The sequence below is a fragment of the Pithys albifrons genome, chromosome 7, assembly GCF_047495875.1.
Source record: "Pithys albifrons albifrons isolate INPA30051 chromosome 7, PitAlb_v1, whole genome shotgun sequence".
Classification (NCBI taxonomy): Eukaryota; Metazoa; Chordata; class Aves; order Passeriformes; family Thamnophilidae; genus Pithys; species Pithys albifrons.
The window spans coordinates 18,020,415-18,043,025 of NC_092464.1; the positions used below are offsets into that span (position 1 = coordinate 18,020,415).

Consider the following 22,611-nt stretch of genomic DNA (forward strand, 5'->3'; position numbering starts at 1 on the left):
AGATGAATTTCTTCCACAGCAGAAATTACCAAATTACATTTTGTGCTTTGAATTATGCAGATGATCAGACAAGTTATTCCCATTTTCTCTATGTGGCCTTGGAATCAGTGAGCCACAGCTGAGGCCACACAAATGAATATTTCACCATTCAAAACAATTTTAAGATGGCACAGTTCATCATGTTACCAGGTCCTGCCTGGTTCCAACTCTCAGTATTCTTGGATAGGAATACATTTCTTAGTTTTGGTTTAATCCAAGTCCAAAATTAGGAAATATTTCATGTATGTCTAAAGTAAATTGATAATCATGTTTAGATTGTATGGGGGAACAAAAACAAAACCGACCAATATTTTCTTTCGATAACATTAATACATTAATTTTTATCACTGTTAACTTGCAGTTATTTTGAGACAGATGAATACTAAGTGATTTTGCAATCTTTATAGTATTACTTTCATGTTTTTGAAGAACTCTTGTAGTGCCAGACTCAGTGAACTCAAATTTCCCCAGCTCCCCACAGAAAATTGTTTGAGGTTGGGGAAGTTAATGTCTCACAGGTCATCACTAGAATATCCCTTGCACTAATGGAACACAGAATTCTCAATTACCAAATGGCAGAAAGCATTTTATTCTATTCCTGGCAAGTGACACAATAGCAGGCATTAAAATAACATAATTTCATTTTTGTAACATTTTTACTTTCCTTTCCCCTTATTTCAATTTGGATGCAATATTAGCAACCAATAATTCAAGAGCAGCCAGAAATAGAACTCAGATCCTTGTACTAGCCAAGAATAGCTTAAAAATATTTCAAAGGCTATGAAAGCATTAACCTTCTCCTTTAACTTTTTCTAAAGTGCTATATATTTGATCCTTAAGTTATATCTGAACTGGAAGGAGGCAAGATTAGAAACAGGTATCAAAGAGTCACACCTCACAATTCACAGTAAGTAAATACTTTGGCAAAGGCACAAATAATACAAGGTTACATAAGAATTTCCAAGTGTACTCCATAACCTCTTTCAGTAGCAGCACCTTAAAGCACTTTGCAACCAACTGCAATATATTTCTTGTCTAATTGCTTTTTATGCTGCAGTAACCAGTGTAATGAAAAAACATATAATTAAGGCTAAATTTGACCAAGGGAAGTAAACAGGGATCACACTCCTTCCTTCTGCAAGTATCACACTCCAGCAGCAACAAAAGGGGATAAATATGAGGTCCTGTTTGGGCCTGATCGAGAGGACATTTAAGCCAGTGGAGTTAAATAAAATTGTCCTATTTTCTGTCTCACTCTAAAGGACTCTCAAAATTGACCAAAAAAAAATCAGAATCTCTTTAAAAATTTCATAGAAACAATACAGAAGTTGTAGCAATCTTCCAGTGATCCCCACTACCCATAAAAGCTGAAGTCTTTATTATTTCAGTACCTACATCAAAAATTTTTAAAAGACAATTTTTTATTTATTTAATATGTCAATGATATTCTGAATTTTGTAGGGCTGGTACCCAATCTAAGAAACCATGTTCAAGTCTCCTTTAAAATACAGAGCAAACCCAACATCGTAGGAGAACCCAGAGTATCTCTCCACAACAGAGAAAGGATTTGACACCACTCTGATGTTACTGCAAGGACCATGTTCTGATCTCTTGACCATTTTCATCAAAAGAAACCACTTACGGTGACTGAGGGATGTTGCCAGCTGAGAACATGGATATCAGACAGTGGGATTTTGGCTGTGTTATTATAACAGTTCAGCCAGGTCGATATTTCATGCATTAGAATAACATACAGTATATCTGCCAACAGGCAAAACTATGCTAATTGCACAAACCTGTAGAAGAGTTAAACTAGTAATTATGATCCCAGTAGTACATTCAGGTTTGGGTAAGCAGATAGATCTAACAAAGAATAGAATGCTTTCAATTAAATTGCTATACTTGTTGCTTTGACTGAAAATAACTAGACCTGGAATCCGGGTACATATTATTGGCATACCATAATAATTTGACACAGCTACAGACTTGTGTACTTCAGGTGTACAACATGAAGGAATAAAAGGAGCAAATCTGGCATATTTTTGCACTGGGCGCATATATGCACGTAGAGTGTGAAAAGTAGCAATTGCATGATGTGACATACCTGGGAGGTGTACCAGGAAAAAGGGGAGCTACAAACCAAGCTGCTGGATGGCTCAGCTGAACCTGTGTGGGCTGTTTGGGGGTGTTGTGGGTGTGAGTAATAACTCTGCTGTTGAATCATGTTCATGGCTTAATGGTCCTGAAATTGTAGAGACCAGAAGACAAGAGCAAGCTCACACCTTGCTGTGGCAAGTTGCATGGCGCAGAGTAAATGCTCAACTCCCAAAAGAGTATCCATGTGCAGTGAGTGTTGCAGACAAGTTCATAAGCCCCTTGCTGGCAGTCACTAGCTCAGGGCAAAAAAAATGCAAGAAGAATACAAGAAACTACCATCTTTTAAATTTTTCACACTAAAAATCCACAGCTGTGTGAAAGAGCCCATGTCACTGCAGAGCAGTCCCAGAGAGCAGCCCAGGGGGCCAAACATGCATTTGGAACCACCCCTGGCTGGAGGGACAGCACCAATTGTCTGCAGCAGCAGAACTCATGAAGCTGTGAGCCACCCACAGTCAGAAGGTAACCACACATACAGTAGACTGAGCAGAAAAGAAATGTAACCACAATCAGCAACAGGATGCTCCTCTACAACACTCTCCCAATTTCCAGCTCGAAAGTAAGAGGCATTATCACTGAATTCCATGATGCGCATTTGATTTTGCTTCATCTGTCCAGACAATTTTGACCTTATGTGAACTGTTAACTTCCGCAATCCTCCCTGTCAAGGAATTTCAGTGCTGAACTATTCAGTGCACAAAGGAATCCTCTCCTTTTTGTTGCCTGCTTGATACATTTGTTATCTTCCTTCCCAGAATGTCATTATTATGGAAAGAGAAAAGTATCTCTAGTACCTATTCACCACTTGTGGTGGAAAGACTGAAAAAATAAGACAGATCTTGAACTCCTTGTATACAATAACACACCAGTGCTGGCAGAGAAGAATGATGCAAGCCTGTGTTCTTCTAACAACCTGAAAAACCTGAGCTCTCTTCTCCAGGGCAGAGCTACATCCTAAAGGCTACAGCAAACAATTAAAGCTGGCGGTTGTAATTGCAGTCAGTAGCAGATTTCAGGGCTCTGACTCGCTAAGCCCTTGTAAGAAAGTCAAGTCTTTGCCACAAGTATCACAGACAGAGAGGAAGCTGCATTGTTTCTGGGTCTGTCAGCCTGCTGGGAGTGATGGAAGGCAACACTTGAATACTCTTAACAGACTGGTCAATAAAATTACTGACATTCAAAAGAGTCATGTGCATGCTGCAGTGTGTATTTATACCCAGGCATTTAACAAAATTTTTACATAAATGCTGAAAGAATACTCCTGTGTGAAATAGAAATGCACAACCTGCTTGCACAGAAAACTCTGTCAAACTGCATTTCTCAGGTGAATATGGCAGGCCATTAAATAAATATACTAGGGTCAATAAGAACAGACTTAGGAAATTTAACTAATACAGAGCTAGTCCCAAGGAAATGAACTGAAAGTATTGAGAAAACAAGAGGCCTACAAGAAGAAGCAAAATTGTAGAGGTTTTGTCACCACAGGCTTCCAATAATGTCATATAATCCTGGGAGACAGACAGTAGACTCTGCTTAAAGAAAACCACAACTAGCAACACAGTGAGCAGAGCTGAGCTGTACCAGAGAGCCTAAGAAAGGCACAGTCTGCCTGAAGGCACTGGTAACAGCCCATCCTGGGTTTGGAGGCAGATGTTAACCACCACCTATTCCTCCTCCACGCCAACAACAAGTGCAGCCCTGCTCTTCTTACACACTGTAGACAAAATCCCCTATATACACCTGGCCCATACTGTACAGAACTGTTTTTAAAGATCTCTGAATTATTAGAGATATTCTCCTATTTTAAACTGAAAGCTCCTCTTTGATTCCACTACAGATTATGTTCTAAATCTTAATGTTTTTGCATTTGTCTGTTTCATTATTTGGGGAAAGAAATGAATGTCCTCTTCCATTAAGCTTTCTTTGGATAACTGTTTCTCCAAAATAAACTGCAAGTCTTCAACAGTTATGCTACATAAACATATATACACACACAGAGCCATGCCTTTTCACATCCACTATTTTAAAGACAGCCCTCAGTCAAAATCAGCCACATTCCCAAGCTGATTTTAAACACTAACCATTTAATGAAAAATCAGGTTTTTTACACTAATACAGACAGAGAGCGAAATATGTTCACCAGGAAATCCAAGATCTCTTCCTCTTTATACACCATCTCACTTCAGTATTCATTTATTGAGCATGTCACACTATGTCCTTCATCAACACAAAATTCAATTTAACACTTACATAGGAAATAAAAATAACCAGACATTCGTAACTAGAACAACTTCAGATTTTTCATTCCAATTTTTTTTCTTCGATTTGATTTATTTTCAGTTGCTAACTGTTTACTTTTTTAGTAGCTGAGTGGATTTGAGAATGAGGTTTGATGGCAAATTGTGCATTCTGCTTTCCAAACATCATCCAGTGGATTCTGCTGGTATTTACCATACTAGACATATTTTCCAAGTAGTGTTTTCATTGATTTCTTTTAAAAATAGAAAGATTATTATCTGAAAAATGTATTTAAAAAGCAGTGCTGAAGTACCAGCCTTTATATTGCAAGGCCTTTCAAACACTAGTTTAAAGGCAAACAAGTGCAGAGGGGTTGTCAAGCCAAACCATTCAGTAATTCTATGATTCCATTCTACATACTCAGTATGTGTACTGCCCAGTGGAGAAGGGTGTAATGGTCAAAGGGGACGTGATGCCAGCCAGCCATCACCACAGCATCTGATGGCACCTGTCACTCCAGGCAAAGCTCCAAGGAGCAAAGGGTAGGAGGTTACAGCCCTAATCATATATGTCCATGGTCTGTTGCCTGGGTAAGGATGCTAACACTTGCCATAAAATTAGAAACATGTAGTTCAGGTTAGATTTTTCAGCTGCCATATGCATTGCCTCTCTGTGCTGTTGTCTTACAGCAGAATAAAGTGTATGATGCACACCTTGAATAACACCACAGTCACCAATCAGCTGCCAATTGCAGCCAAACCTCTACAGTTCCTGCCCTCCATAAACATGGAGCCAGCATCTCACAGCAGCCAAGGGGGCAGCAGAGGGTCCTGATATCCACTTAGGCGAGGCATAACTGAGCATCCAAGTCACTTCTGTGACCCTGTCACCTGTAGGCACCACTCCCAACAGGGAAAGCTGAGAGAGTTTCTGACTTGTGCTTCTCGTGGGACCCTCAGCTGACAGTTCCCTTGCGCCAAAACAACGCCAATCAAGAAAAAACATTTAATGATAAAATGTGTATGAGCATGAGAAACTGAGCAGAGTGGGACTCTCCAGCTTGGCAAAGACATGTTTCACTGGAGGTATGATTGAAGTTTATAAAATGACAGACACCAAGCAAGTGAACGAGGAGGGGTACAACTCACCATTTCTTGTAACAAAGCTAGAGGCAGAAGAAAACTTTTTCCCTACAAAAGGTGCTATACCAAGCAGGGGCGAGGAACTGAGACATTTTAGCCCAATTGAGTCAGTTCTGAAGTCGGGTTAGACTTGTACAATTTCGTTTGCATTGGTTTTCACAAAGAAATTACAGGCATGAATCTTAATAAATAAAGTTGGTGGCTTTGTTGTTCTCAGCATAGCAGAGTCTGGGAAGACTTCTCCAGAAGAGAAGAAACAAAACTCAAGACTAAAAGCTTTTCATTTGTTCTACAGAATTATCTTTCTTCTGTTAATGACAGTCTAAATAAATCATATTTGCTTTCCTGAAGTTTTGAAACGTGCCTATCAAAACCCATTACCATAGCAGCAGCCATTCCTACTAGAAGCCATTAGCCAGCAGAAAATAACAAAACTATTCAGACACAAGCAGGAAAAAATAGCAAAAAATAGAAATGTGCATAGACAAGGAAAGGCTAAAAATATCAGTGAGCAAGTTTCCAGATATAACCAAAAAAATACAGTCACAGAAAACATCCAGCTTCCAGCAAATGCTGATACGGGTTCTATATAAGCAATGGTCGCTAATTACAAGTAAAACATATTACACTACATATAAACAGAGTAAACTCTCAGAATTTGGTTTAAAAAGCTAGGAATACTTTTAAAGATCACAGATCTACACTTTCTCTGCTAATAGAAGCAGATCTGCTTCTTCCAGGTCAACAGTTACATCAGCATGAAGAACTGTCCTAACTCTACAGACTGAAAAGGATTCATCATTTTTCACAAAGCCTTCACTTTATGTTTATTACAGGATTTATTTTAACCCACCAAGTTAGTCTTTTGGTAATATTTAACTGTATTACAGAGAAGAGAGATAAGCATTTTACTTTTTATTTGGATGCCAATAGAAGCCCAGAGCAGAGACATCTTCAGCGTAAGAGAGATTCAGCTACTCTATCTAGAGTGTGGGCTGAGATATATAGAAAAGTACCTAGAAAAGTTGTAGTTCTAAGCAGCCTGCAAGTCATTCCCACTGTTGATCTTAAACAGTTCAAGCTGATAGGAGTCTTAACCACTTACTGTGATCTCTACACTTCAAAAAACTGACTGAACTAAAATGTGGACACTGCACAGCAGTTTCTATGAGTGTTCTAACACAGAAGAAAAGGGTGGTGATAGAGGCTACAGCACAGACAGGAACAGGATGTTGAATCTCTAATGGGTCATTTATCTGGATGGACCTTATTAATTTGTAGGTCTTCAAACATTAAGTGCTGTCAATTTTAAAAGGCCACAGAACATGAAATTATCAGGTTTATGAAGAAAGACTGTAAAATGGCAACAGCTAATATTCAGAGGGATTTCAAGCCTTCAAGGAACAACCTTAGGAATTTGGAATAGAATACAAATTTCTTCTATTACTAAATACATGTGCACTTTTCCCCACCTCCCCTCATCCCCCTAGTTTGGGATTTTTGTAATTTTCTTCCCTGTAGTCCTTATGGTCATTTAGTACATGGATCAGGAACCTGCCCTGTGCCAGGTTCCATAACCCAACACAGTACCCCAGTTATGGTGCTGCAAGCTACTGCAGAAACTACAAAGGAAAAGAGGTTACAGTAGTTACACTGCCCTTCTGCTACAGAAACATCTGCAAAAATTTTCCATTTTCATAAGCAGAACAAAATTTTTCCCCAAAAGGATGATGCATCTTTATCCAATGCAAGCCAACTGATCTCTATCTCACTATACCAGTACAGCTGCCTGTGAGTTGAGGTGTAACTAAAGTAGAGTAATAAGCATCTTTCTCAGAGAGTGCAATGGGAATAGTCCTGTATTTCATTAAATTTTCAGTCATCCTGCCACTAACAACAGAGTTGTGATACATTTTACACATAATTTCATCTTTCTATGTACATAAAAAGATTTCCCTATTTCTACCACGCACTATTAGAGACAGCAATCCACATCAGTAAGAAAATTCCAATACTTATTTCTGGACTGTTAAAACTAATATATAAGCTCTCTTAGCATTCTCTGTATGCCTTTATCAGTCTTCAAACAAAAATGGCTTGCTCTGTGTCTGCCAGACACAATTCAATTACTTAAATGTTCAATTACTGAGACAAATGCTGATACATCCTTTTGATTATCACAGACAAGGTTATATCTGTGATAATCAAAAGGATGTATCATCCATCGTGGCATTTTCCTCAGGTGTTTTTATATTGTTCATACTTTTTTGACATTACTTATGAGGTACAGGATCCTGTATGTATTTATGCAACACTTGGAAAATCATGTCTTCAGCATGAACAGGAAACAACTCAGCTACCTGTACTCAACCAGGCAGCACACAGACATCTGGAAATTGGTGTGAGCTGTCCCAAACTCTGTGCTACCTTTCTTCACTATATCTGCTACCTGGGCTAAGCAGATGAAAATTGTCTATGAACCAACTTAGGTCATTTTTATCTTTATTTAAGTTTGAAAATACCTCTGCCTATCAAACAATCCTTTTCAGTATTACAAGTCTCCTCCTGGAGGCATACAAAAAAAAATCACTACAAAGATGGGTAGCCCACAAATCCAGAGTGGTCTTGTACCCTTTTCTGATTGAAGACAAGTTTTACAGTGTGCTAACCTTATTTCTTCAGTCACTCTCAAGCCAGACTTCATACCAAGAATGCACTTGTGTTTGTGCTGAAAATTAAGGTGGCATTTCAGTACCATTGAGGTTTAAGTCCTTTTATCCTGTTCCTAATGTACTCCTGACCACAGAATCAGAGAATGGTTGGACTGGAAGGGACCTTAAAGGTCATCCGGTTCCAACCCCACTGTCATGGACAGGCACATCTTTCACTAGATCAGGCTGACCAGAACCTTATCTGACCTGGCCTTGAATACTTCCAGGGATGGGGCATTCACAACTTCCCTGGGCAGAGGAGATCTGACCTGTTATCATAAACCAATTTGTGAAAGGTTTCAAGGTCAGAGCTTTCATTTGAGGGTGAAGGACTTCAAACAGCCAACCTAATTGTTGGCTCCTTTATTGCTGGTTCTTTTATCATTGTTTGCACTGTTATACAGAAACAAGGATCTCAAGCCTTTCTTCCTAACATTGCTATTTTTAAAATAAGGTCATTAAGGTCTAACTATCCCGCAGCCACTAAAGACAACACAAGTAATTGTACAAATAATGGTAATTAAATCCCTGAGAAACACAATTCCTCAATTTTTCACTAGGATAAAATACATTTAGACTGCTCAGCACCTATCAGTCACAAGAGAACTAAACTTTCAAAGTCTGTAAGAGCTGAGCTCTGGTTCCAAAAACAGTTTGTGTATTTACAGTCATGCTTTTTGACCTACTTTTTTTTTGGTGGGAATACGAAAACTCAGGAAAAAAAAGGAATTTAATTATAGTAATGGTTCATAAATAAAAATTCCATCTTGGCACAGTCAACCATATAGGGCAAGCCCTGGAAGCCTCTTACTGGCATTGCTACCTACTGATTAATTGACAAATACTGTTGGTAAAGTGCATAAAAATACTTGGGAAAGCAAGTTAAAAAAACATTTACATCTGAAACATTAAAACACTGAACTAGAAATTGTTAAAATAGACATGTGCATTTAACACTCAGTGTTAGACATAGTACTGATAGGTTAAACTGTTCAAAGTTTGGTCCTGCTGTAGACTTGGACAGGAAGAAAGTCCAGGAAATTTTTCCCCCTAATTTTAGCAGGAACACACACAACTCCAGAGAAAGGTGCTCCTCAAGTTCCTCAAAGACCAAGTAACTTAGTTTCAGGTAGATAAATTAATTTCATTCTTGTTTCTGAATTCAATCCTTGGTATCTATGAGATTCACTAATATGGCTGGACAAACACAACCTGATTTTGTCCAATATAAAGAAGTCAGAGCACAGATTAATTTTGAGATTTCAAGATGAGTTTGTATGAGCAGAAGTGTAGAAAACATGTAAAAAATCATGAACACAGAAATTAGATAGTAGGCAGAAACACAGAACAGCAAGGAAGAAAAAGAGCAATAGCTTTAAAAACTGAGTCATGCTTTGGGACTTTCAGGGGAACGAAGCACCTCATATGTGACAGTTGCTAGAGCAATGCCTGAGGTTGAAATTACTCAGAAAAAGCAAGGCTCAGGGATGATCTGACAGCCTAACTCAGAAGCAACTCCTTGGAGTCCATGTAGTCACATTTAAGTAAACCCTGCGTAAGCAAGAGGAAAAAGTAGCCCTTTATTAGCCGGTCACTATTAATCTTCAATAATCTTCAAATATTCTACGATTCCTCCTGTCAAGGTAAGAGTGGTATGTGGAAAAAGCTGCACAACACACTTCCTGCCACACAAGAATTTAGTTGGGTTCTTTCTTAGAATAACTAGTTCTCAAATCAGGTTTTTCTCATTCCATCGAGGCATGCAATTATATACCCATTACCAACTGTAGCAGTGAAAGAAGTCTCAAATATTATGCCCACTGCTGGAGTTCCAAATTTTAAAACTAGTTCCAGCCTTTTCACTTTGGGTAAGCTGGACACCCTGACCCTGATTTGACTTCTTACAAGACAGCACTAGCAAGAACATTGTTAAAATATGAGGGAAAAAAAAGAAAAGCAAAATAGAGCTACTTAGTGCAGGACCAAGGGGTTTTAGCTTCTTCATTAACTGAAACGAAATAGATCATATACAAAATGCATGAACTGGGAGCGACAGAGATGAATAATGTATCCATTACTTGTTTGCATAATGGAGTTATTTGATCTACTTTGACTTCTCAGGCAGAGCAAAACCGAAACGTAATGCTTTCCCCACCTTCTTCCAAGAAAGTATTCAGAAACTCATGTCCTTCCAAAGGGCACAGGATGCTAGAGAACATCCAGCTATTGTAAGTACACCTGTAATATAGCACAGGTGATGCTGCCCCTTGCATTGGGAAGATACCAACCACTGGGCACATCCGTCTGATTTCATGAGTGAATTTCAAGCACTCATGCAGAAGGTGGAAGACAAATGTTCATTTGTGTGCAGGTGGCAAGAAAAGAGAATTGCGCAGGGGAATGAAAAATAAGGATATTTCAGAGAACTTACTTTAAGGGGTTTAGAGTCCTTTTACCCATACACAACACCTACTCTTGTGAACCCTTCATACAGTACTTTCTCTCCAAATGAGAATTTTAGAAAGCTTTGGAAACTTCTAAATGCTTTCAAAAGTCATTGTAATTACTTTCTGAATTCAAAGGTCATGTGATAATGTTCAATCATTTCTACAGCACAGTTCTGTAGTGAGAAGTTCAGTCCTAAAGAGAAGTCAAGGGCACCACTTTCCCATGAGGAAAAGCTGAACATCTGACTACACCAGCTTCTGTTGACTTTACATGTAATAGTCATATTTTTGCATGTACATATGGCACTGCCCATTGCTTAGTGTTTTGGTTTTGGGTTTTTTAACCTTTTAAACTACCCTTGAAAGGATGACACCTCAAAACCAAAAGACACACTTCCTCTGTGGCTCCTCCTCTGCAATAATATTCTGTTATGAGATGCTGTAGCAGCAAAGGGATTTTCAGCTTCTCAACTAGAGTTATGTCACTGTCATAAGACATTACAGCCAAACATCAGTGAGAAAGGAGTAAACCACTACATGACCCTTCTATTCTAGCAGACTTTTGTCTTCATTTCATCCCAAAGGGTACAGCAGGTCCCTCAGAAGGTTTGGTCCAGCAGCTGAAGAGGGCTGCCTGGCCTGCCCAAACTATTACAGTGGCACTCATAGGAATTTATGGTGCAAGCAGATATGGTGTAGTTGAAAGCCCTGAGACTGAATGTGGACAAATTAACTTTACAGGTGCTCATTAGCCCAATGCCTTACAGAATATATTTGAGACACTACACAAGCTGAAAATAAAAACAATAATAGAAAGTATCAGAAATGGTTTTAGAAATAAAAGTTAAAACCTCAAAGCCTTTTAGTAGGTAGACAATCTAGAGCAGAGAAAACCAAAATCAGACTTAATGCAGAGTTGCACACAGACAGCACCATTTACAGCCAAATAATTCCCAAAACCACACAATCTAAAACCAAGGCTAAGCTAAGCTAGAGACTCCAATTTAAAGTAAGACTGCAGACTCAAGAACACAAATTTATACAACTGTTTTGGGTTTGCTTTCCCAAAAAGGCAAAGTGTGGGGTTTGGTGGACAGAGAAGGTAAAAAAGGGTCTGTCCCAATTATGACAGTAAGGCAAATTAAGGCAAAAGTAATTATTAGTAACATCCTTTCAAAAAGAGGAAGCAGAAACAAAAGATTTTTTTTAACCTGCACAAAAATGCTTCAGAAGTCAGAATGAATGCCTGCCAGAAACCAGTCTGACCTTAATGATTTGGAGCATGTCCACAGAGCTGTACTTACTGAGAGTATGTTGCTTGCACTGATGGTTAAATTGAACACAAAGATCAATAGTACCTGAAAAGGTGATAGAGAAAATGACCCATTGAATTGTGAGCTGATTACCCTTTGCTGCCAGAGGGAAGAACATACCCCATTTGCTTTTGTTCTCCCTCCAAGATCTAAAATGTCTCTCTACAGAGGATGCTCTCAAAAAAGTTGGTCACGGAACAAAGCACAACTGGAGCTCTGAGGGCCAGCACAGCAAGACAGCAGCTCCACTCATCTCTGCAGAGATGACAGATTACTGTCTCTGTTCTTCAGGACCAGACCAGGATTAAAATTGTATAGTGAGAAGTCTGTATGCTACAGACTGAAAGACCCAATTCCTAATGTAAAGCTGTTGCTATGAACTCAAACAGCTGAATTGTTAACTATAAACATTCTCACACTTGTAACCCAAAATTATTCAGGACTTAAGGCAAAAAAACCCAAGACACATGGACTGTTCCTTCTAACAGTGTTTGCATCTTTGGAGAAAACAATTGGAGTGAAGTAAGAGCACAGAGTCAAATGCTTGATGTTTGCAACTGACAAGTGAGATGCTCTTTCATTGTAAATAAGACAATGTTAACAGTGTTATTGTTGTCATACAACTTCTATAAGAAGGTAAGTAATCAGCTGTTGTATAGAATTTGTGCTTGTCAAGCCCTCCTCTTCTTCCATTGTTCTTTTCTTGGTTAGGATGTTGAAGCTTGTAGCTCTGGCTTATGGGAATAGCTTCTGTGGCCATGAGATCCCACTGGCACACACAGTGCTGCACACACACTCACTTTCCTTTCTTTCTCACATCTGCAGACATGACAGTCATTTCTCATGTCACATACTTAGAAATTTAAATATGGAATCCATGTAAGGACTATGGAAAATTCTGTGAGAAGTAAAAACTTCAGAATTGATGCATCTCTATTACACATATTTCGGCATTTTCACCATCTAGCCATTTTATAGCAGAGAGATACAAATAGGGAAAACAAATTTGCTGAAGTACAATACAATGGCAAAGATGCAAAATGTCTCTCCTTGCAATCATGTAATCCCTGTAGAAAATATTTTTTTAGGTTATGCTTGTAGCAAAAAAAATACTACTATAATATACCATTTCTTTTAAACAGTGCTACAAAGCAGCTGGAATAATCCACTTATGCATAATTAAAATCAACACTCAATCACCTATGGAAATGAAACATAACTGAAATACGCATTCAAGATGCAAACATATTTCTTCCTTAAGTAGCTTACTGAACAATACTTCATAAAAATTGCTTCTTATAATTACACAGTCTATGTGGCAACAAAGTGGTCCCTGAGAAAGCATTATTATGGAGTCCTATTCTGCAAGAAAACTCAAATTTCAAAATTAAAATTCACTCTGTTACCAAGAAAAAAACCCCCAATCAGTCTCGGAGTTTTTCACAAAAATATTCGTGAATATTCATATCAGGATGACTGGACTATCTTGTTTAGACATTTATTTCAAACAAGCACCCTATTAGTTACCCATATAAAAATTCCATATAACTAAACTCTCAAAAAATGTCTCCCTCAGCTAATATAATGCAGTATTTACTATGAAGGGCTCTGGAACAATATGAATTCAGGAGTTTAATATCTACAGGGCAAATGTTTCTTATCACATGTTTAAAACCAATTTGTGCCATGTCCTGTACACATTCAAACGTTTTATTGTGTCTGCTAAAAGTTTGTTAGTTCTGGAGTGCTGCTTTATTTGACTTCCTTTCTCAGAAGAGAGAGACAAGCTGTTTTGGCTGAGCGAAAAAACACAACAAACAGCACAAGGTAGGTACATTTAGTGATGGAACTAGACAAATGGTATCAAAAGTTTCTAAGCCTTTCAAGAGGAAAGAAAGGACATGCTTTCAGCAGGGCTTTGACCCGTAGACAGGTTTCTAGAATTGCTTATAACGTTATCACCAAGCTATTTCCCATTACCATACAACAAGACTCTCTCAAAGTGTCCTTTTCTCATTTTCTCCCCATGAAAAAGGAGTCAGGTGTGAGACAAGCACCAGGATCTCCTCTACCTTTAACATCTCATCACAAAACAGCTCAAGCGGAACATCCCTATGCAAAGGACCGAGTCAATCACAGCTCCACAGATATGTATAAACAGATGTACATGCATTTGTGTGATGTTCATACATGTGCACACATACACATATGCTTATATAAAAACATACAGACAAGATATATTTGAGAGTTGCAAATAATTCAATTTATCAGCTGCAGAGAAAGCTCCGTTTGTTTCTCAGGTGAAGCCAACACAGTTAGCTTTATTTTAAAATGTAACAGTAAGACCCTAACCAGTCTAAATGAAAGACACAGGACTCACTGTGCTTAAACTAGAATGCACAGCTATACCATTTCATGAATAATTTTTCCCCCCTAGTAAATCATACTTAAAAGAAGAAAAAATTGTGAGAATGTGTAGATAGAATTAGTGGTGAAAAAGCCTAACTATTACCTTCTGACAAAAAGAGTGGAGCTCAATAAGTAAGTCACATTATCTCTTTCACACAAGTAGATGAAAACTGATTGCCTTGCGAACAAGGGTTGTGGTAAATCAAGGGCCCAAATTTAACTGCAGAGGAATTCTGATCCTACTGCAAGAAGAAGACAGAGCAGTATAACAAATATAAAATTGTCTGATTGGTCTCTATGGCAATATCTACTTTCATTCACCATCTCTTATAAGTTAAGGAGGAATCAAACACAGTAAATATCTAATTTATCTTAAGAAGTTTATATGCATAAGATCTTGGGAAGAAGTATTTTCTCTTACGTTACTTTTTCACTGACAGAAAGAAGAATAAAACCCTTAAAGGAGATGAATGATAAAGTTCAGTAATATGATGAAGTGCACTGATGGCTTATAAACCAGCCAAGACACAAAGAAGTAGCAATACTCTAAAAGTTAAAATCAAAAATCAGGTGTTCTGCTTTCCCATGTTAGTACTGATGCTTAATATATTAATGACCAAAACCAGCAAAGGTCAAGAAAGACTAAAAATTTTCCAGGCAACCAGTCCCTGCCCAGGGAACAGATGACCTCTTAGCCATCACTCTACAGTACTGGCAAATGCAAACAATAAGAATAAATCATACGCATTACTGGGATTCAAATAAAACCTTGGGTAACCCAAAAGTAGTCATTTTTCAATCACAAAGAAGCATTCACCTCCTACCAGAAGTCACCAATAAAAACTACTGTATTGAATGTCTAATGACAAAACTGTGCTTGAAAAATAAAACTAAATTAGTTTTTCCCATTAAGGCTATTACTATGACTCAGTACATTGCTTTGAATATGAAGATTCAGCAGCAATTCTCTCCAGTTTTTCATCTTCTGATCTTTAATATGTTTTCAATCTAATTTTGTTATTGAAAAAGAGAAATTACCTTTCTTCTCTAGGTTAAATTAAACTTGCCTCTTGTGCAACTATCATGAAATATATAAAAAAAAGGCAGGAAAAACAGTTGCTACTTTCATAAAAGCTTTTTTTCTAACACAGACAATGAGTTTTTTCTTCTAGGTAACTGTTTCCTAAGTTTCTGTTCAGTTTTTTGGTTAGTTTTTTTGGGGGGTTGGGGTTTTTTTTAAGGAAAAAAATTAACTGTAGAATGTGTGCATGAGCAGAATTTTCTTATTTTAACAATCAAAACCCCCTCTGCAGTATATTGCCTGAGTAAACTGACAGCTAAGTGTGCAAGTCAGGAACAGAGTCTGCACAGTTCATAGGAAGCTGTGCCCTTTGCAATGACAGCAAGTGTAGCGACAGTGTGTTTACCTAAGAGGAGGGTGGGTGGCTTCAATATTCAACAAATCAAGATCACTAAGAAAGCCATACAGCTGGTCAGACACAGGCTTCAAAAATGTATTAGGATGTTTAACTCTTCCTGGAAGTATGTGAAGCATGGAGTGGGTACATACTGTAATGCACCTCAAAACTCCATTCTGAAGATAATCCAGGCTGGGACCTGGCTGGAGCACATCTGGACTCTCAGCTCACATGCTTGGCATACCTTTTGCAGAAAAACTCTGGAGAAGGAAACTTGCACACCTGGCAATCACTCTTCAATTCCAGTTAGGGCATCTATCAGCTTAGAGATAATTTTGCTTCTTCATCCAGCTGTAAAATGGAGGTAATAGTCTTTATTTTACCTCATAAGATAAGGGAGTACTTGCATATCTTCCAAGGTAAGCACATCAAATCTCTCATAGAATGGATCAGACACTTTGAAACTGAAATGCTGCATATTTATCTATTTGCATATATCTAATTGTGCTTACTGCTACTAGAGACATTTTTCAGATATTGCACAGTCCTCTGAATGTAGTAATAACCAATGAGGGCCCTGAATGAAGCTGTGCTGTTTATGCCTGGATTTGATGTAGCTTCTGTCACTTTACATCTGGGAAAGGTAATTCATAACCAGTCTGCCAAGAGAATGGTGCAGCGTGGCCACCGTCCCCAGGCTCCTTGCTGTGAGGCTTTCTGTGGCTCCCAATACACCCTGATCTTCTGTGTCTCGCCCCAGCCACAGAAAGAGTTTCTTAGCCTCTCTCCAGGGAAGAGCTCTGCCCTTGGTCCACTCCCATCTCCGTGACTTCACCTTTGCTCCCAACCAGGTATATTTTGTTCATGTTCCACCAGCTAACTAAACTTCTGGGCCTCACCCCTCTCCCCTTCCCAAACACAAAGGGAAGAAGCACCCTTTCAGCTAACCAGTGTTGTCTAACAGGGTGCTCTATTAAACAGAGAAGGAACCAAAAACCGTAGCCACAGATCTGAAAGAAATGGGAACTGATGCAATGCTACCATCGCTTGACATATGCAAGATAAACCAAATACCTCCCTGCTATTCTAATTTCTGACAGACAACATAATTCAGCCAACCATCTACCGCTTTCCATGTTTTAACTCTGGGGGAAGGAAAACAGCAGCAAACAGAACTGACCCAGATGAATTTAAATGCTCAAAGTTAAGACTGCTAAGATGAAAGGAATTGTTGCAAAGGTTTTCTTCTTTGAAGAAAACATTGATAACCAAGATTAGCTCCTGCAAAACACAGTCTCATTTAAAATTTTTTTCTTAAAAGCAAAAGTGCTGTAGCTAAGCAACCTGGCTCTTCCTTAAACTGAAAGCTGGTTTTCACAGCTCCTTGTTTATCACTGAGAACTCTGACAAACCTCCACCTCACTTTATGTAACAGTGTCTGGGGGAGTGCCAGATTAGATCTGCTTTACTGTCATAAAGGGACTATCCCATGAATGCAGATGTTGCAAGGCTATTTTTAAAATAGCATCCAAAATGTTCTTTGTGTCTACGGCATGCTTTTCAAATATCCTGAGTTGTGGGAGCAGCCACCAGTTGGAGAGAAAAGATACACCTTTCTGCTTCTGAATCCAAGAACTGTTGGCTATGTTTTCTTTCTCTGCATACTGAAATGAGCCACTGCCCTTTCTGCTTTAGATTTCCCCTTCAAGCGCAGGATTTGATATGGCATTTAGCATTTTTATTCTACCAACAACAACATTGTTTTCTTCTAAAAGGAAATACATCCTGACACACCACTCTCTACTCTGGTTTGAGTACTTCTCTTGCCATTATCTTGGATGCAATCTGTAGCTCCAAGAACGATTATCTCCAAATTAGAAGCTAAATGTATTCCATAAGCCCATTCACTCAAACTGAATCACCAAACAACTTTTCTTTCAAGTTTTTCCTCAGTCTGACTGCACTACTTCTAATGGACAGGGCAGAAAATACTTGCAGCTAATCAGTAAAACCGATGATACTGGATACAACCCATTGGGTTAGGACTTCAGATGCTAATCTCCTGTCATGCTTCCCCTCTCGTGGCTATGCACATTCATATTCCCAGTTTGACAAGGGCACTGAAAAGCATTTGCTTAAAAAACCTGGAAAGCCTATTTCCCCCCCCTCTTTCTCTTCCAACTCAGTACCTATTACAATTTTATTTTTAATCAACCTCTCCCTCCCCCCTTTTTAGCTGCCTGTCTGTAACACTGGATACAGTGTAATAAAATATGACGGTCCTAAATGTTTTGCTAAACAATGGAAAAAAGACTGGCTCTATGGCACATTTGTTTTCTTTTCTCAATGGGTTTTGTGTTTGTGCAGAATAAATACACACAGTAGGCCTATGCATCTTTCTACAAACACAGTACAGACACTGTATACAGACAGCAATGCAGCTTTCTTGTTTACTCTGCCTCTCTCATTTCCTCTAGATATTTTTGCACGCTGTCATTTGTGGAACACTGCTGAAACCCAAAGGGATGTCAGCTGAGCCTGCCTCACATTGCAAGCTGTTGGCAGGCTCATTAAGGATGGGGGAACAGTGTGGAGTCCACTGCCATTTTTCACAGACTGATGCTGCTGGTAGGAAGCAGTCAGCCAAGCTCAATGGGCTACAGCAGCTGATTTCTTCAGATGCTCCTCAGTCTTGACTTTATTGTTGGTTTCTCTACAAGGACTCTAAAGTTGTTACTAAAAGTGCCAGCAGCTACTGCCAGCACGTATGGAGAAGAAATCAACATAAAAGAACAGTCTTCAAGGGTTTCAAACAGGGTAAAAATGCATGTTTTCTTACTCCCATAACCAGTCTTGACAGTACACTGTACAACACAGCCTGTACATGAAATTACTTCAGATTTGTTATTGGGTAACTGCATTTTTTCTACATTTGTTAATTTCAGAATTTTCTGCATCATTTTATGATCTACCCAACTGAATTATCTCTAACTCTACCGATATTACCTGTCTCTTCTCTAGCAGCATCACAGAATCCAAATATCTTGCCCATATAGCTTTTTTTATTCTCTTATTTGAGTGTCAAGGTAGAAGGCTGGAAGGAGACTATAGCTTTCTGTGCTGCACTAGGAGCTACCTTTTCTTCCTCCAGGTCACAAAAATAACACCTGGCCATCTGCCTCCTTTTGCCTGATACAATTTAAAAAAACAATCCCATCATTTAAATAGACACTAACCAAGCCACAGTTTGGCTTTCCTGTGTGAAGTCTCACCTAACTTCTTAGGCTATTTACTCTGGGCAGTTTTCAGTTATCCTGAGGTTAAAGAAAGGCACTCTTGTTCTTCCAGTTCATCTAGGCTGCTGTGATATATGTGTGTACTGTCCACAAAAGAGAACAAATCAGGAAAAATTTGACAATATATTACGAATTTACGTAGTTAAATTAAAAATGGGAAATCCAAAGTTCTCAGAGCTTGCTTTTGTTTTGCATTCAATTTGAGGGCATCATACATAAAGCAAGACATTGAAGAGCCACCAATCCTAAGGAAGAACACCTAAATGAAAGGACAGATGGAAGTTTAAAGAGGAATAGTACATCTAAGCATTTTGCATATTTGAGTCATAATATTCTTCAATTCCTCAATGACATGCTATTTCCTTTAAAGAAAGGACACTACTGCTATTCCATCACAATCACATTCTTATCACATTCTTACCCCAACCCATGAGTTTTCACCTTTTCCTCCCTGCCCCCTCATCAGTTCTCCTCCCCCTGGCACTGGTGGCAAGGGAAATGAGAGAACAGCTGTGTGGTCCTTCACTGCCAACTGGGGCTAAACCATGAGAACCCTGCTTGTACAGAAAGAACATTTTTCTTTACAGACTGAACTCTCCTGAAGCAGTGACAACAGGGTAAAACAAGAGACAGTGTCCACAGACTGTTTGCCGCAACTCCCCATGCCCACTCTTACTAAGCACGGGGTGTCATCCTCTTTTAGTGCAGTAAGGAAAGGCATTCCCTGCCTGCAAGTTTCATTTCAAGGGAAGTTCCTGTTACCTGTTTGTCCTTCTTCTAGCCACGGCAGCCTTTTGATTTAATGCTCTAATAAGTGTCATGGAGAAGGAAGAACAGCTGGCAGGTTCTTCCTCTGCATACAAGTTGAAAAGCCATTAATCTCCTTACCCATGTTATTAAAACCTCCAGGTGATCCTACCACTGATCTTTTATCATTTTTTCCATTTTCCTTTCACCTTGTTTTTGATTAGTCTTCTCATAGAGTTGGAGTTTTTTCCCCTTTTCTTCTTGGTTGCAAAGAGAGATGCAACTTACAATCCCGCCCCTCTGCTGACAAATATTGCTCATAAGACATTAGAAAAAGGAGGAGCACTTGCCAAAGTATATAATCACATCCAAAATAATTAACATATATTAAAAAACAAAGTTTACCAGATCATATGGGAAACAGTATTTTCTTCTAGGAAAAAACATGAGATATTTAAAAAGTATTCCCTTGAATTCAGAAGTCAAAAAGTAATTGACAAAGAAAAATAATTTTTTTCCATTTGCAGAAATATTTAAATTCAAATCAGTCTTTATCAAAGACTTATTTCTCACTTCAAGTTTATTTTAAGAAAAAATAATCAAAGTGAAAAATAACAAAAAAATTGTGTTTACAAAAATTGAGTTCTTCTTGCTCAAAAATGTTAGCAGCTGAATTCAAGACCAACTGTTTTCCTAAATTTAGATTTGGTTTTGATAAATTAGCATTTTAGAGCAAATTAGGCAAACATCTCCTGACTTCTGGTAGACAACCAACAACTTTCCCTATGGTCCCTTCTGAAAGTACAGGAGTGCAAGAGGTACCTACAGAAGAGAACAAATGAGTGCCTTTGAAAACAACTTCTTATGACATAATAAAGAAAAATAATTGAATGTATTTTGTTTTAAAGTTTCATTGAACACATGACTGGCCAGGCTGAATGAGCTATGCTACGCTGACAGATGGAATCAGACACAGACCTTCAGAAGAAAGGGGAAGCAGGAAGGAGCTGAACAGAAACATTCTAATCAGCTCTGTCAAAATGTTGGCATTTCAACTAAGAACTATAGTAACCAATTCTGCCTATTATTCTGTATCATTCCATCAAAAGACCATGTTTTTCTGGGTACTTCTGTTATATTTTCCAACCGTCCAAGCAAAAGTGACACTAACATTAAAAACTATTTTCGAGTGCAAACTAATTGTTTGACTTGCAGAGCAGAACCTCAAACCATTTCATTGGTAATATTCTTTTCCCCCTGTAACTGTCATTTCTTCACAAGAACTTACCTTCTGTTTCATTTAACACCAATAATTCTGAAACGAAGGCACTCCTGAAACTTACACATACCATAACACCTTGCACAGAAAGATTTCTTCAGCCTACAAACCACACTTTATGCCGATAAAATAAGTAACATTTATACTACAGAACACTACTCATAGTGGAAAGTTTTGTTACTGAAGTCCCTTAAGGACAGACATACCTCAGAATTGTTCAGATGACACCTGTGCGTCCCCGAGAACCAGCCCTCGCTTGAACACTGGTCAATGTCCACCTTCTGCAGATTGATGTCAACCTTGACAACTCCTCTGAAAACAGAGAGAAACAGCCTTGAACATAACCACATAAATAGGTTAGACTTCTTCATGATGCTGTAGCCTGCAAAGCAGAACTACATCCTTCCTTTAAATATGGAATTTGATAAAATGACTAAAAATAGGGAGTTTTTTTCCAGACACGTTATATAGTCACTGGACAAACACAAGCACATTAACTTCCTGTTGGCTGTCTTATGTAATTTTCTAATGCATTCTTCTTCTGATCACTTAGACAGAACAGGAGCACTTCATACTGCCTCAGTCTCCTGCCTAGACTCTAAATAATCTGATATTTGGCTCAGTTAGAAATTACCTGAAATATTTAAGTGCTGATTCTAGCACATTCAATTTAAAATAGCACGCACTACACTTCTAGAATATTTTGATATATTTTTAATTTACAGTTTTGTGCCTTTGTACACTTGTTTTGAACAACAGTTTCTCCAGGGAATGCTCAATCCATATTTCTACTCCAATTAACTGGTTTTTTTCCAAGTTCCAGGTAACCAATAAGCTCAGGGCAAAAACTGCCATACTGCACAGATTAAGGTGTCGCCATCACCAGATGACAAACTTCACCTTAACCTGGTAAGAAGGTACCCAACTCAGTTGATCACAGCATCTGGTCACATGCAGATCCCATCAGGTAGGCGTCTAACAAAGCCCCACTAAACCATGTCCGTAAGTGCCACATCTACAAGATGTTTAAACACCCTCAGGGAGGGTGACTCCACAACTTCCCTGGTCCTGCTGAGCCAGTAATGCTGATAAAAGATGTTCATGGTCACAGTCATATTCAGACTATCTCCATATTCCTCTCAGGTTACCAGACCCTGCTTCCACCTCTTGTGCACTGTCATTTTATGCTTGAGTTTTGTCAGGATCTCCCTGCTAATCCATGCAGGACTGAAAGTCAACTAATTTCAAAATATTTTCATAATACTTCTTCCAGAAATACTACAGAATTCTTCTATTTCAAACTAAACATGTTTTCCTTTTGCTTCTCTTGTGTTAAAACCTTTCTTACAATGTTTGTCTTTCACAAAAGCCAATCTTCACCAACTCAGTACAAGCTTTTCTACCTACATTCTTTA

At 38.5% G+C, this 22,611-nt stretch overlaps 1 protein-coding gene across 2 annotated transcripts in view; it reads right to left on the reverse strand.

Moving 5' to 3' along the window:
- GPR158 (G protein-coupled receptor 158) overlaps positions 1-22,611 on the reverse strand; it is a 179,150-nt gene that overhangs the window by 145,152 nt on the left and 11,387 nt on the right. For both annotated transcript variants that reach the window (XM_071560149.1, XM_071560146.1), the window contains exon 2: positions 21,403-21,508. In XM_071560149.1, the coding sequence (XP_071416250.1) occupies positions 21,403-21,508 (106 nt within the window). The remainder of the gene's footprint in view (positions 1-21,402; positions 21,509-22,611) is intronic.